The sequence below is a fragment of the Drosophila miranda genome, chromosome XR, assembly GCF_003369915.1.
Source record: "Drosophila miranda strain MSH22 chromosome XR, D.miranda_PacBio2.1, whole genome shotgun sequence".
Lineage (NCBI taxonomy): Eukaryota > Metazoa > Arthropoda > Insecta > Diptera > Drosophilidae > Drosophila > Drosophila miranda.
This window is the reverse complement of record NC_046674.1, coordinates 12,494,166-12,507,470: the sequence shown is the minus strand read 5'-3', so window position 1 is coordinate 12,507,470 and position 13,305 is coordinate 12,494,166. Positions and strand designations below refer to the sequence as shown.

Genomic DNA, 13,305 nt, shown 5'->3' with positions numbered 1-13,305 from the left:
CAGGACAGCAATCGAAAGGAACGGAACTGTAACACTGGAGACTGCAGATATTTTTTTTACTATTGTGTTGGGGTTTTTGGGGTTCGGGTTCGCGTGGCGGGGGCAAGAGCGCGACATGGACGGCAAACGGCAACGGCAACGACGATGACATTATTTTATTTATGCTGTGATAGTGAAATAACAACACCAACAACAAGAACAACACCAAAGTCACGAATCAAACGCAATATTTTCGCAAAGCAGAGAGAAGGAAAACCAATTAAATGAATTAAATTAAACTAGTAAAACCAAACCAAACCAACAAAAAGCTTTAACCAAAAAAAAAAAAAACACCAAGCAAAACGTTGCAAATAATTATTAATGATAAAACATAAATGAATAGTGAAAACCAAGCACCAATTAGCGCATAACCTACAAATGATAGTCAATATGTTTAGCTAGTTACAATTTATATACAAACATAGTACATAGATACTACTAATTAGTGGCTTTAAGCGAAACACCAAACCAAGCAACCAACCGCAAGGAAAAACCAATACTTATGTAGTTCAATTGTATAGAACGAATAACTAACTATAACTAACGAATAACGATTAGGGAATCTAGACACACTACTGATAAGGATAGCGAAAATATAAAGCTTATTTGCGAATACAAATAGAGAATAATAATAGCAACGCCCCCCCTCCACGGCGCTAAAAGCCCGACAACCAGAAATTCATTCAGAAAACGTGCCACACAAACAGCCGGACGGGACGGTTAGAAAGGCAAATGTCAAAGTCATAAAGAGAGAATAAACGCGAAAGAAAGAGAGAGAACGGAAATAGAGAGAGAGCGTGAAAGCACAACGGAATTTAAAAAAGCTCAAAAACATCAATCAAATGTTACAACCATAAGGACATCGAGGAAAGCTCAGGATAAAAGCTCGTCCCAAGACACAAGCCCCACTCCAAAATGGCCGCAACAGCAGCAACGGGGATAACGGGAACGGGAACGGCTACAGCAACACACCACGACGATGCCAGCAGCATGAGCGACGACGTCTTCGAAGATGTGGAGACCACACAGGCCCGCATCGAGGAGTTGCGTCGCCGGCCCTTTGGCGATGGCTGTTACAACCCCCCCGCCGCACCCGTCTCAATATCAGCCACAGTGGCAGCTTCCACATCCGCAACAACGACGCAGCAGCAGCAGCATCATCATCATCACCATCATCAGTATCCTCATCATCATCAAAGCCAACAGAGCCTCACGGGCAGCAGCCATCATTATCATGACGACGCCATTATGGCGCCCGTGCAGCGGACGGCCACAGGATATCCGGGCTATCGACCCTCACGAGAAGCTCTTCAGATGTACGCCTACGGCACAGGAGATGATTACGACGATTACGACGATGGCTGGCGTTCATATCGTTACGACGAGGTGGACATGCACCAAGCACAGCCGACGGCCAATTTGCAACCTTTCGACGACACGGTCAATCACAAGACGATACTGCTGGGGGACTCTGGCGTGGGCAAGACATCCTTCCTGGTCAAATACAATACCGGCGAATTTCGGCTGGGCTCCTTCTCGGCGACGGTGGGCATTGCTCTGACGGTGAGTGGAAACCGAGTGGCCACGAGTGCTGCGCTTAGCCTTAAGGCAACTCCTTAGCGCTGCCTGCTGCATGAAGCACCCGCCCCCACCCATGAAGCATCCCAAAACCTGACCCCAAACCCCCGTCGAAACATGTGATCTGAATCGAACCTGCCCTGCCAGCCCTTATTGACGCACATTCGAATGGGTTCAGCCCGCTTTTGTCTGTTTTTGCTTGCTGTGTGTGTGTAATTGGACAACAGCTGGCCAAAGGCGTTACGGGACGCGTAACCGTTACCCAAGAATCCTCCCAGTCCCCCCCATCTCCCCATCCCCACTGAGAGAAATACCATAGAAAATACCATGACCAACACTTGAGTGATACATATTGTAAACGTGCTCTGACCTTTCGCTGAGTGTACGAATACGATGCGAGCATTTCGCGGCTAAATAGGCAACATATTGTCTGGTGTAATCGCCGGGGATTTTCTATTTTCGGCAGGCCCACCCGTATGAGTACACCTACTCGTGCGTAAATCCCTCAAATTGATTTTTTTTTTTCTTTTTCCAAAGGCATGTAAATATTTTTATAAACTCCCAGTCAGCCCTTTCCACCACGTTGTTGACTCGTTGATTGCCCCTGCTCAAAATGTGGGTGCAGCTGGCACCCACTCACACCCACACACACATAGAACCTGTTGCTGCCTTTCACTTTCACTCAAAACACAGACACGCAGAGCACACACAGCCACACAGCAGCGACAGACAGACAGCGACACGCACGAGCACATTACACGAACAGCTACCACCACCGCAATGGCCGCCAATGAAGTTCAAGTGCAACCGTTTCATTTGCCTTGGCTCTTTCTCGCTGCCCATCCTCCCCTCGCTTCCTTTTGAGGCTGCAGGTGCTCATTTTCATTGCAGGGCGCTCCACCCACACCCCCCCACCGCCGCTCGCATCACGTTTCTAGGCCAGGGCTACTGCTGCTGCTGCCAAACCAAACCCGAAGCCAGCCGAAGCAGGCGAAGGTCTCGGTCAAGGTGTGTATTGAAATCAGGTGAAACATTCCCATGGCCATGCTCTCATTCGCTCTGCGTGTGCCCTGCTTTGGAAACAACCTATGATGCCCTCCAGAGAGCGCTCTCTGGGCATGCCTCACCTTCGTTTAATACACTTTGGTAGCGGGCTCGAGCTCAGGCTCCCCAGCTTTTTGCTCCTTTTTTGGCGTCGTCGGGCTCCATTCAGTCTAGCATTGAGCTCTGCTGCGAACGGACGCTTCGATAGGCATCAACGGGCGCGCAATCCCAAGCTCTCTCTCCATTCAGTTTTTTCTGTAGAAACTGTAGCTCCAGCTGCTACGCTTCAGCCAAAAATACATTTAGCTGACTGAGAAACCAACTTTAAAGTAAAGTACAAGTGAAAGCATAAGCCATTTTGGTTGTCGTTTGTGGCGTGCTCTCGACATAACAATTGAAAGGAGGCTGTGGGGGCAAAACATTGCACATTTGCATGCCACTGTTGCGCGCCACAAACGAAATTCTGTTATTTTTGACGATTCCCCCGTCCCTGTGTGCCTCTGTTGAGAGTGTTGTGTGGTGTGGGTTGGGTTCTCTATGTAAATGTACAAGGGTCTGAGCGTGTCTAAAAATAAATGAAAATCATTTATGATAGACAAACATTTAATGTGATGTTATAGAAACACAAATCCCCCTTTTTTGTTTTTCAATAATTAAAATGCAGTGAAAATAATTGTGGGTTTTGTGGTTGGTGCTTGCGTTGGCATCCAATTTGTTAATCTGTTTGATGTTCGAGATATCAAAGGGAATCTCCAATGATGTGTGATGGATGACATGACCAAAGTGGAAGTTTATGAAAGTTCCCGTAATTATGCGCGGAATGGAGTGGAGTGGGAACAATTCTAATTAAATTTTGTGCACATGCGAGTATGTATTTATGTATGTATGCCTACCATTCCCACCATCAAGTATAGCCCCCATACTTAACGCAGCTCATCACAGAAACTAATCAATCTTTGTTCATCCAGTTGATCGGATTTCCGGCTCTCGTTTGTCTGCAATCAATTGAAACTGCATCTACGCAATGGATTATAATCGAGTTTGATTCATAGATTGTCTGCGATGCTATACCGATGCCGAGTCCGAGTCCGAGTCCCAGTTCGAGTTCGAGTTCTTTCTATTAAATGCGCACGAATTAAGCGAACGGCCATAAAATGCGCATCAATTCAAACAGTCGAAGGCCACACTTTCGAACTTGCATTCGACTCCTATCCCGCCACCCAACTATCTGTTTGTCTGGCTGCAATTTGAGGAAACTTTTAATCAGCTTGTGGCTGGTTTTCAAGGCTTTTTCCATGGAATGGGGAGCTAGGGGCTGCGTGGGCTTGCCAATAGTGTGCATCGATTTCGCAATTAAAAGTACTTTCTCCTGCTGCTGAAAACTTCAAAGAGGGGTCCCCGTACCCAAACCATTTCCACAGGTGTCCTCACTCCTGTTTCTTGTCGTTGCGAAATTTCCAGAGACTAACTCTGAGGTTGGGATGGAAGGCTTTTGAACCGCCCTTTAAGCCGATTACTAGCACAAATCTCTGGGGGAATTTCATCCTCTCTCTCTCCCAAGCTGCAGTGGGAGTGAATTATGGTCGTGGCTATGTTCGAGGACCGAAGGGACTTGAAAGATCTTGAAAATGTTTTCCGCAAAAACGTTTTGCTTTTGTCCTGTCGATTGGCTTTCCGCTGGCATCAACTTGAAATTCCCCTTTTCAGAATCTGTGTGCGTATGTGGGAGGCCTGTCCTGTCCAGCCGTCGCCTCCCTGCACGCTTTTCATTTCCTTAACGCTGTTCATGCAATCAGGAAACTATTGTCTGGCATTCCTGTCTGCTGCTGCTTGCTCCTTTGCTGCTGGTTAAGCCGCGGGAGTGAACGTGTCCCTGATTGTGTGTGTGTGTGTGTGTGTGGGGGGGGGGGAGGGGGGTAGGATATACATTTACTTGGGCATTGTGTCCTGTGTGGGCAGTGGGCCGTGCTCCGTGGGCCGTCCATCGCTTGCTGTCTGTGCAATGAACCGTCCCCCACGGTTTGCCACCAATGTTCTCCTTTCGCTTTGTATAATTACACGACGAATGCCCCAAACAGTTCACAATTTCCACCATTCTCCGCCCTCTCTCTCGCACTTTCTCCATGTCTCCTGCGCACTCAATTTATAAAAGGGAAAAGCGACCAAATTCTGCTTAACTTTTAGCTTTGAACAGAATTTTCGTGTACTCAGAGAAAGGAAATTTCGCTTTTCCTTTTTTCATCTTCTCTTTTTTTTGTCATTTTTTTGGTCTGTTGTCACCAGCAAGAGAAAGGAAGCGGCGGCGGGGTCGAAGAGCAGTAGAACAGCGACAACCCAATTAAAAACTTTTGTTATCAACATTGCGTTTAAGTTGATTAAAGTAAATTGCTAGATGGTTCGGTTGCCGGAAAGGTTATTTCATGGATCGACACCTACCCAGAGCAAAAAGGGTAAACTTTTCCGAATATCATTTGCCATATTTGCATACAACAAGAAACCATAGAAGTATGAAGGGAGAACTCGAACGGAACACTGGACAAAGACACAAATACATGCTCGTTTGTTTTGTAGGCTCTCAATTTATTTGGAATTTGGGATATAATTTAAGGAGCTCGAATGTGAGTTGTTTCCAGGAATCGGAGTTCGCTGGGGCAACTAATTGGTAAATGTATACTTTTTCTGCTTTAATAAATGGTTACATGCCCGGGGTGGGGCGTACTCGAGAGCTATCCGATTTCATTGTCATTCCATCTTGGGCACTTCACTTCCACTCCTGGAGGATGAACGACGATGAACGCTTTATGCGCCTTCAGAAAGTAGTTAACGTTTCGCACGTGTTCGGCGCTGCCGTTGACCTGCATTTAAGGACCCCATGGCGAAAAGCCAGTCATGCGCCCAGCCACCCAGTGCCATAAAAACATTTTAAGGAGCTGCCAAAGAGGAATAAAAGCGAACTCAGGCTCGGCAGAGACAGGCGCCTGAATCCCAGGTAAGGCGACAGGACGCAGACAGCCGTACACAATGGACGAGCAATTTCGCACGGAGTTACCGTCTGTGCATCTGAGGATTTTCAAAAGGGTTTTCAATTGATATATATGGGTATATGTATTGGCATTTGGCAACATTTGTTTGGCAGCAAATTAAATTAAAGTTCGGGACGAAATTTGTTTCGGGTGCCATTGCTGCTGCTCCCACACCACACCACTTCGAAATGTCAAAGTAAATAAAAGTTCTCTCAACTTTTACGTTGCAAAAATGAAATGAATTTTTGTGCGTGCAGGAGAGTGAAGAATAATTTGATTTAAAATTGTTCTGCAGGTAAAATTTCCCTGCCCCAAAAAGTATGCTATGAAAAACATAACGAAGATAAAATCGCTTTATTGCCGACTCTTCTACGACTTTTGAGACCATTTCTTCGGGTGTTAATGAGCGCCAGCTAATCCCAAGGCTGCAGTGTACTCTCACGCTGAAAACCCCACTTGGCCCAGCCTCGCTTTGAGGCTGCCACAAGGCATAATTAGTCGAAAATTTAGATGGCCACGGCTTCGCTTCGATGCGTTCCGGTCCATTTTGCTCCGTCCTGTTTCGCCTTCCATCGTCGTCGGCGGTTTTCGCGCCTGGTTGTTGGGCTGCGGTTTTTCTTGCCAACTGTTGATTTAGCGACGAAACCACAACACCCACCCGCACCTCTGACCACTGCCGCTCAACCCACACTCGCACTCATGCCCATACACACATACACACATACAACAATACACCCATAGCGGCTTGTTGTCAGCGACTGTTGTGTGGTGCCCTTAAGCATTTCTGGGCTTCGGTCTTCCTTCCATTTTGCGTGCCTCGAAGGTGCCACACAGAGACGGGGCCCCAAAAAAATTACATTCAATTTGCACCTGTTCGTTCATTGTTTTATTAGGGGCAGTGTAAAGGGGGTCTGGGGAGCGTACAGTGAGAAGTGAATTTGAATTTGAATTTTAATTTATTTTTTTAAAGGAATTATTTCTGCGAGGAGGATAATGAAAGTTTGCTCTTTGCTCGTTGCTTGTTTATGGTTTTTAATGAGTTTTAATGACTTTGTTGGATCTTCCAAAAGATACAAATATTGTATATACTATATTGTATATACATACATACATATATATATAGTACTATGTAAAATATAGAGGATTGTGTGTGCTGTGTGTGAGTGTGCTTGTACATTTGAGACCTAAACAAACTTAAAAAGGTCTTTGGGGATTCCCTACTGGGGGTTGGTCTCGTTCCCTCTCTCAGTAATGAAGATGTATCCGCATCTCTGAAAGTTGAACCCAGATTATTGATTTCTGTGCGTGTGTTAAATATAGAATCAAGCCACTCAATCGACGAGGAAGGACTTTCGCTGCTCAGCTCCCTAGAAAAGGTTTCAAAGATGCGTCGTCAGCAGACCCGTTACCGCAGCGATTCCATTGCCAGCCCCAGCCCCTTGGGCGGAAGGAAGGCCTCGATTTCGGCAGCCAGTGCTACTGCCTCGCCCACACGCCGCGAGTCACTGGTAAAGCCTACCTGGCAGCACATCACCCCGGGCCAACTGCCTCCCAAGACGCTGGACAAGATCAACGGCATTAACTCGGACGACTCCGACGACGATGGCTATCCGAAGCGGCGGCCCAGCGTGATTGTCCACCAGCGACAGCAGTCGATCTCCCAGCAGCCGCTGCTGCCCGAATTCATGACCACATCGTCCCTGTTCCAGGCCCAGCATATGCCTCATCTCCCTAGTGGCAATGGTTTCATGGCTCGTCTGGGCAGCAGCGTTCGATTGACCTCGGCCGAACAGCAGCCGCTCCTGGACACTGGCGGCGGTGGAGGCGGAGTGAATGCTGGCGGCAGTGGTGGTGGTGGTGGTGGTGCTGCTGCTGCTGCTGCTGCAGGCAGAGCCCCCTTTGTGGCTCCACCAGCACCAGGTCCTGGCAACGAGGGAGCCAGTGCCACCCTCTGCAAGAACGCCGGACGGGCACTCATACGCATGATTTCATCCGGCAACGGACCGGATGAGGACGAGGACTTTGACATCATGGGCAAGGTGAATAAGCGGAAGGGAGGCCCAAATTGGGAATTAGCCAAACGCCATTTATCCATCCAAATAAAATTCGAGTGAAAAGCCAAATGGAGTTCTGCAGGTGCAGAATCCTTTCCCAGAATAAAATCCTTTCTCTCGATTCAATGCGACAAATGCCAATTTGCATGCACAAAAAGCGCCGACAACAAAGGCAGTTTAAGGAGCCCAGCCACAATTTGATTTATGTATTATACCTTTTTATTTGACGGCAGCCAGCCCTTGCTGCCTGTCTGATTTGGGCTCTTTTTCCGAGCTGCTGGCTTTTATATTCGTCCTGGCCCTGATCGGCTTTGGCCTGATTTACAATGTGATTTACATAAGCAGCCAGCAAAATAAAGTCATAAAACTCAATAAAGTGCCAAGTGACAAAGGAAATTAAACGCAGAAAATGAAAAGTTGTTAAAGCAAACAGCCAGACAGCCAGCCTCCGAGACGAGCCACTGAGGCGCTGAGTCGCTGAGTCGCCGAGTCGCTGAGAGAAAGTTTCTTCTGCAGCTGCTGTTGATTAGAGTAATTCTGGAAAATTATGACAGAACTCCTACCGGCGACTTCCTGTCACACAGCGGCCAAGAGTAAAATATATACAATATATATGTATATTGTGTATATTGTGTATACAATATAATAAGAGAGAGCTGCATACAAATTTCCCTTTATTTGCGAGGAATGCTCGTTAGAGGGCAGGAGTGTACATATGTATGTATATTGCCAAGGGCAACTTGAAGCCTTATTTAAATTGAGCTAAATGAGAGCTAGAAATGGCATTGAAAGCAGTAATTGCAGAATATTTCTCTAAGTATATTCCCACGAAAATAGTTTCTGTGTTTTTGTTTGTGGCAGAGAAATTTTCCCTGAACCGCAGCTCGTGGTAAATATTATTTTTCCCAGGCAAATCAGCAATTGCAGTGTTTAGATAACTAAGCTAACATCCAGTTTCCCCGAAACGTTTTTCCAAAAGTGAAAGTCAACAACGAGAGGATTTCTGGATGTGCTGTGCTGCCCTGCCATGCCCTGCCTCATTTCGTATACCCATACCCAGCTCATCTCATCTAATATTTAGCATAAGTAAAGAAAATGAAACCACAGAAAGGGGCACTCATCTCCATGTATAGTACATAATCATTTAAATACTCTACCTCTTACACATATCATATCATGCTGTTTTTGGCTGTTGTCGGATGCGGATTACATAGGTCATTATGCTGGGCGACTCGGGAGTGGGCAAGACATCGCTTTTGATACGATTCCGCGATGGTCGCTATGTGCCCAGCTATTTCCTGAGCACCGTTGGCATTGATTTTAGGGTAAGAGCGCTTTATTCCCAAAAGTCTTTGGTTTTCTTGTTGTTCTTGTTCTCGTTGTTGTAATTGTTGTTCATTCTAAGTGTTGTCTCTCCTTCTGTCCTACTGTTACTCTGTGTTAAACATCCATCCATCCATCCATCTATCCATCCATCTATACTCCTACTCTAACGCCTTTCTTCTGCTTCTGCTCTTTCTCCCACTGTGTGTGTGTCTCCTGTCAACAGTTGTCAAGGCTTTCAATGCGATTTTCACCTGCTTACCTCTCACTCACTCTGTGTAACTTTCCGCCCCCCCCCCCCCCACGCTTCTCTCTCTCTGTCTCTGTCTCTCTGCGTGACCTCCTCTATGAGTTGCGGTTTTCCTGATTTCGTAGTACTGCCTGCGGTTGTCCTCTTTACGTTTAGTTCTTGTTCAAACCTTATCTTTCAGTACCACAGAATCCCCATCCCAATCCCAGGTCCAGCACCAGGAATCCCTGTAACCCTCTGTTTGTTGTCTCGTCCCTGTGTGTGTGTGTGTGTGTGTGCGCTGCAGGTCGGGCGTCTTCCTGATAAAGATCCTTGGGGGACTATTTATTAAAAAGCATGTGAACTTGAAAAGGACTTGTTGATGTTTTTCCTCTCCTTCGTCCAAATGAATTTGTGTGCGCGTGTAGCCGTAGCAGTTCTCTAAATGTATCTTTGTATCTGTGTGCAGCTCTGTAAATGTATCTTTAGCTGTGTGCTCGTTTAAGTTGTTGTAATTTTATTATACTTATTATTGTGTCGTTTTTGTGTCGTTTTTGTGCGGTCCAACATTTAGAGGCTTAGAGGTTTCCCTGCCCCGAGGCTTGCTCTCTCTCCCTCTCTCTCCCTCTCTCTGTCTCTCTCTGTTTCATGGCTCATAAATTTATTAAAATACAAGCGGAAATTGCCTTTAACATGTCTCTCTATCTCTATTTTTTCACTTTCTCTAGCTATCCCTGTTTTTGTCTCTTACTTACAGTCCTGTAAAATTTTACAAATGCCTGTCAAATGGGAGCTAGGGCTGGGCCTGGCGTTTCCTTGACTTTAAATTGTTTCCATGTTTTCTCTATATTAAATGTATGTCGATCCCAGGCATTGTCTAACTTTCCAAAGAAGGATGGGGCATGGGCATCTCCCATTTGAGGAGGCATTGGGGAATGACCTGAACCCGAAATCAGATTCGCTGGGGAGTTGTTCATTCATGTTGATTTTTCAGCTTGGCTGACTCTAGGCCAACTTGTAGGGTGGCTCCGAGTACATGCTACATATGTATAGAGCAAATGAATATTTTATATCAGTGTGGATATGAATATATGGATAATATGTGTAATTAACGTAGAAATAAGCAAAGAACTTTTCAATGTTGTTTAATGTGTGTGTGTTTCACTTCATTAGTAATCCAATTTTATCTCACACTTTACCCAAATATTTCCTCATCAATACATACATACACGAGTATGTATGTATGTATTTAAGTGTCTGTCTGTATTCCTCCCATCAACAAATTTCAGCTGAATTGTGGCAGTGCATTGACATTTTGTTTACCCGGCTAGAATAATTTATGTTTTTGGTTTATCTTTTAGTCTGAAAACGAAAACGAAAATGAAATTGAAATCAAATCAAATCAAGGCAATATGCTGCCCTCACAGACAACACATTCAGCAAAGAACATCCTCCATTTATATTTATGCTCGTACCTTTTTGGTGTAGTACCACTATGTTCATCTGTGTATCTGTGTATCTTTTATGCTATTGACTGACTGTCTGAGTAGCTAATAGGTAGGGGGAGTGGCTGTGGCTGTGGCAGTGGCAATGGCCCTGCCAATGGCCGAATGTTTGCCACTCATTACGGGAGTGTGGATCCACATCAGTGCTTTCATCAACATGGAAATTGCTGAGTCTGCCCCTTTACTTATGAATATTTATACCAATACGATGCCCCGTCTCCACTTATTTGTCTGCATGTGTGTGCTTTCGGGTCTTCATAAACGGACACGCTGCGTATGCGTAGTGCATTAAGCATACGCAGCGTGTTCCAGCCTCTCTCGCTCTTCCTCTCTCTCTCTCTCTCTCTCTCTCTGTCTCTCTGTTTGATATTCTGGGCACGGTTGTTGTGCATGAACATTTCGTGAATTAATTACATTTTACATAACAATTGGATTCTCATGGTCGAAGTTCGTGTGCATTTAAAACAATAATTAATTGCATTTACAATCGTGTTGCACAATCCAGAACAAAGTGGTCGTCGTCGATGGCACACGTGTAAAGCTACAGATCTGGGACACGGCTGGACAGGAGCGTTTCCGCAGCGTTACACACGCCTACTACCGGGATGCCCATGGTAAGTGCCTCTTCTCTTCTCCTCTCCTTTGCTCTCCTCTCCAGTCTTTCTAATTATCCTTTCCCTTTGATCCTAATTAAATTATTTTTCCAATCTGCATGCGAACCGGCAATCCACACCAACACTAAAACAAAAACCAACACCGACATGGACATGGACACCGAAACCGACACCGAAGCTTTGCTGCTGCTGTACGATGTTACCAACAAGACCACCTACGACAACATACGGGCCTGGCTGGGGGAGATACGGGAGTACGCCCAGGAGGACGTGGTCATCGTTTTAATAGGTGAGCGTGTAGCGTGGGAGTAGATGGGGATGCTGCAGATGCAGCTGTAGCTGCAGCTGAAAGCTTTTGCCCAGCGGAAACGCTAATCCACTTATAAATTTTGCGAAAAATTCACTTTTGTTTTTGCCAACGCTTTTGCTTTTTCTAACTCATTCAGGCAACAAGGCCGATTGCAGTGGCAGTGAGCGACAGGTGAAGAGGGAGGATGGCGAGCGCCTGGGCAGGGAGCACAATGTCCCTTTCATGGAGACATCAGCCAAGACGGGACTCAATGTGGAGCTGGCCTTTACAGCGGTTGCTAGGTAAGTCTTTCACCTGGTCAAAAGAGAGCTCTTCTGGGAAATTCCCATTTATTACACTGATTTCTACACACCCACCACCCACCACCTACCACCCACCACATCTCTATCTCTCTGTCTTTCTTTCTCTGTTGTCGCCTGCAGGCAGCTTAAGAGTCGCGGCTACGAGCACGGCGATGATGGAAAATTCAATGTGCATGATTTTGTGCGTGACAATACAAAGGCGCGCTCCGTCTGTGCCCAGTGCAGGAACATGTAATTTTCCCCGGCCACATCCTCCCGATCCCGTGCACAAAAGAATGACAGGAAGAGCAGGAAAGCACAAAAAAGGAGGGGCGGGGGAAAAAACAATAAGCCAGCATACAGATCAAAGGGAAATGGGGAAAGGTCGATGGGGAAGCGGCAGGAGCTGGGCGCAAAAGTCGAACTTCTGCATTTAATAAACACACAAAATACGCACACAACAACAGATACAAATACAGATACATACAGAAAAACACGACCCACAGATACACCTACAGACAGGATAACATGTTGGCACCAATTTTTTAAGACCCTAGCGGGAAGGTAGCGGATAGTAGGGGAGCGGGCGAGTACATGGTATGTGCGGTATGGTTAGCATTTTGTATGTAAATTGGAATTTTTTTGGAACCGGGGCGGGACGGGCAGAGATACGTACTCGTATCATACTTTAAGGATGGCCAGTGCATAAATTATTGAACAATATATACATATATATATACTATATACAGATATGATATATCCATATACAACTGCATAAATGTACTTTATTAAAAACGAGGAACCCTAATGGAGCAAGGGATGATCTCCAGTCCTCAACTAAGAGAAACCAATCGCCAATCCGGATTAGGAATGGAAATCAAGACACGAAATCGTAATCGTAATCGTAATCGTAATCGCAGCAAAATCATGCAACATTGAGGTTTGTCCAGCACGTCCATGGGAGACCGCCAAATGGAGGAACCGAACGGAACCCAGCGTGGATCAGCATCAGCTCCATAAAGATATATTACCCTCGAGAGGAGCAGCCGGAGAGATGATCGCTGGATGGATGGATGGATGGATGGATGGAACCAAATCCTATTCAAGAAATACAATCACTCAATTTACCTATACTACTATAAAGAAACAAAACAAAAGATTATACCTATTACCAAATGTTTTTGGTTCTCTAATGTTAAAATCTTAATTGTTATGGCCTATCGTTAAGTTTTTAGATACACACCAAACCAAAGAATGTCTGAGGGCATTTTAAATTATTTACACAGACACTAATGAATACCCCTT

The 13,305-nt window shown here is 45.6% G+C and overlaps 1 protein-coding gene across 2 annotated transcripts; it reads left to right on the top strand.

Moving 5' to 3' along the window:
• Positions 1–17: 17 nt before the first annotated feature.
• Positions 18–12,476, top strand: LOC108153570 (ras-related protein Rab-26). 2 transcript variants are annotated; one of them, XM_017283646.2, is made up of 7 exons: positions 2,820–2,990; positions 7,005–7,723; positions 8,953–9,063; positions 11,301–11,409; positions 11,588–11,698; positions 11,856–12,000; positions 12,142–12,476. In XM_017283646.2, exons 2-7 carry the CDS (start codon positions 7,070–7,072, stop codon positions 12,254–12,256), a joined length of 1,245 nt encoding a protein of 414 aa, XP_017139135.1. In that variant the 5' UTR covers positions 2,820–2,990; positions 7,005–7,069; the 3' UTR covers positions 12,257–12,476. The 2 variants fall into 2 exon arrangements, with proteins under 2 accessions (XP_017139136.1, XP_017139135.1); XM_017283647.2 differs by lacking the exons at positions 2,820–2,990; positions 7,005–7,723; positions 8,953–9,063 and adding an exon at positions 18–1,602.
• Positions 12,477–13,305: the final 829 nt, after the last annotated feature.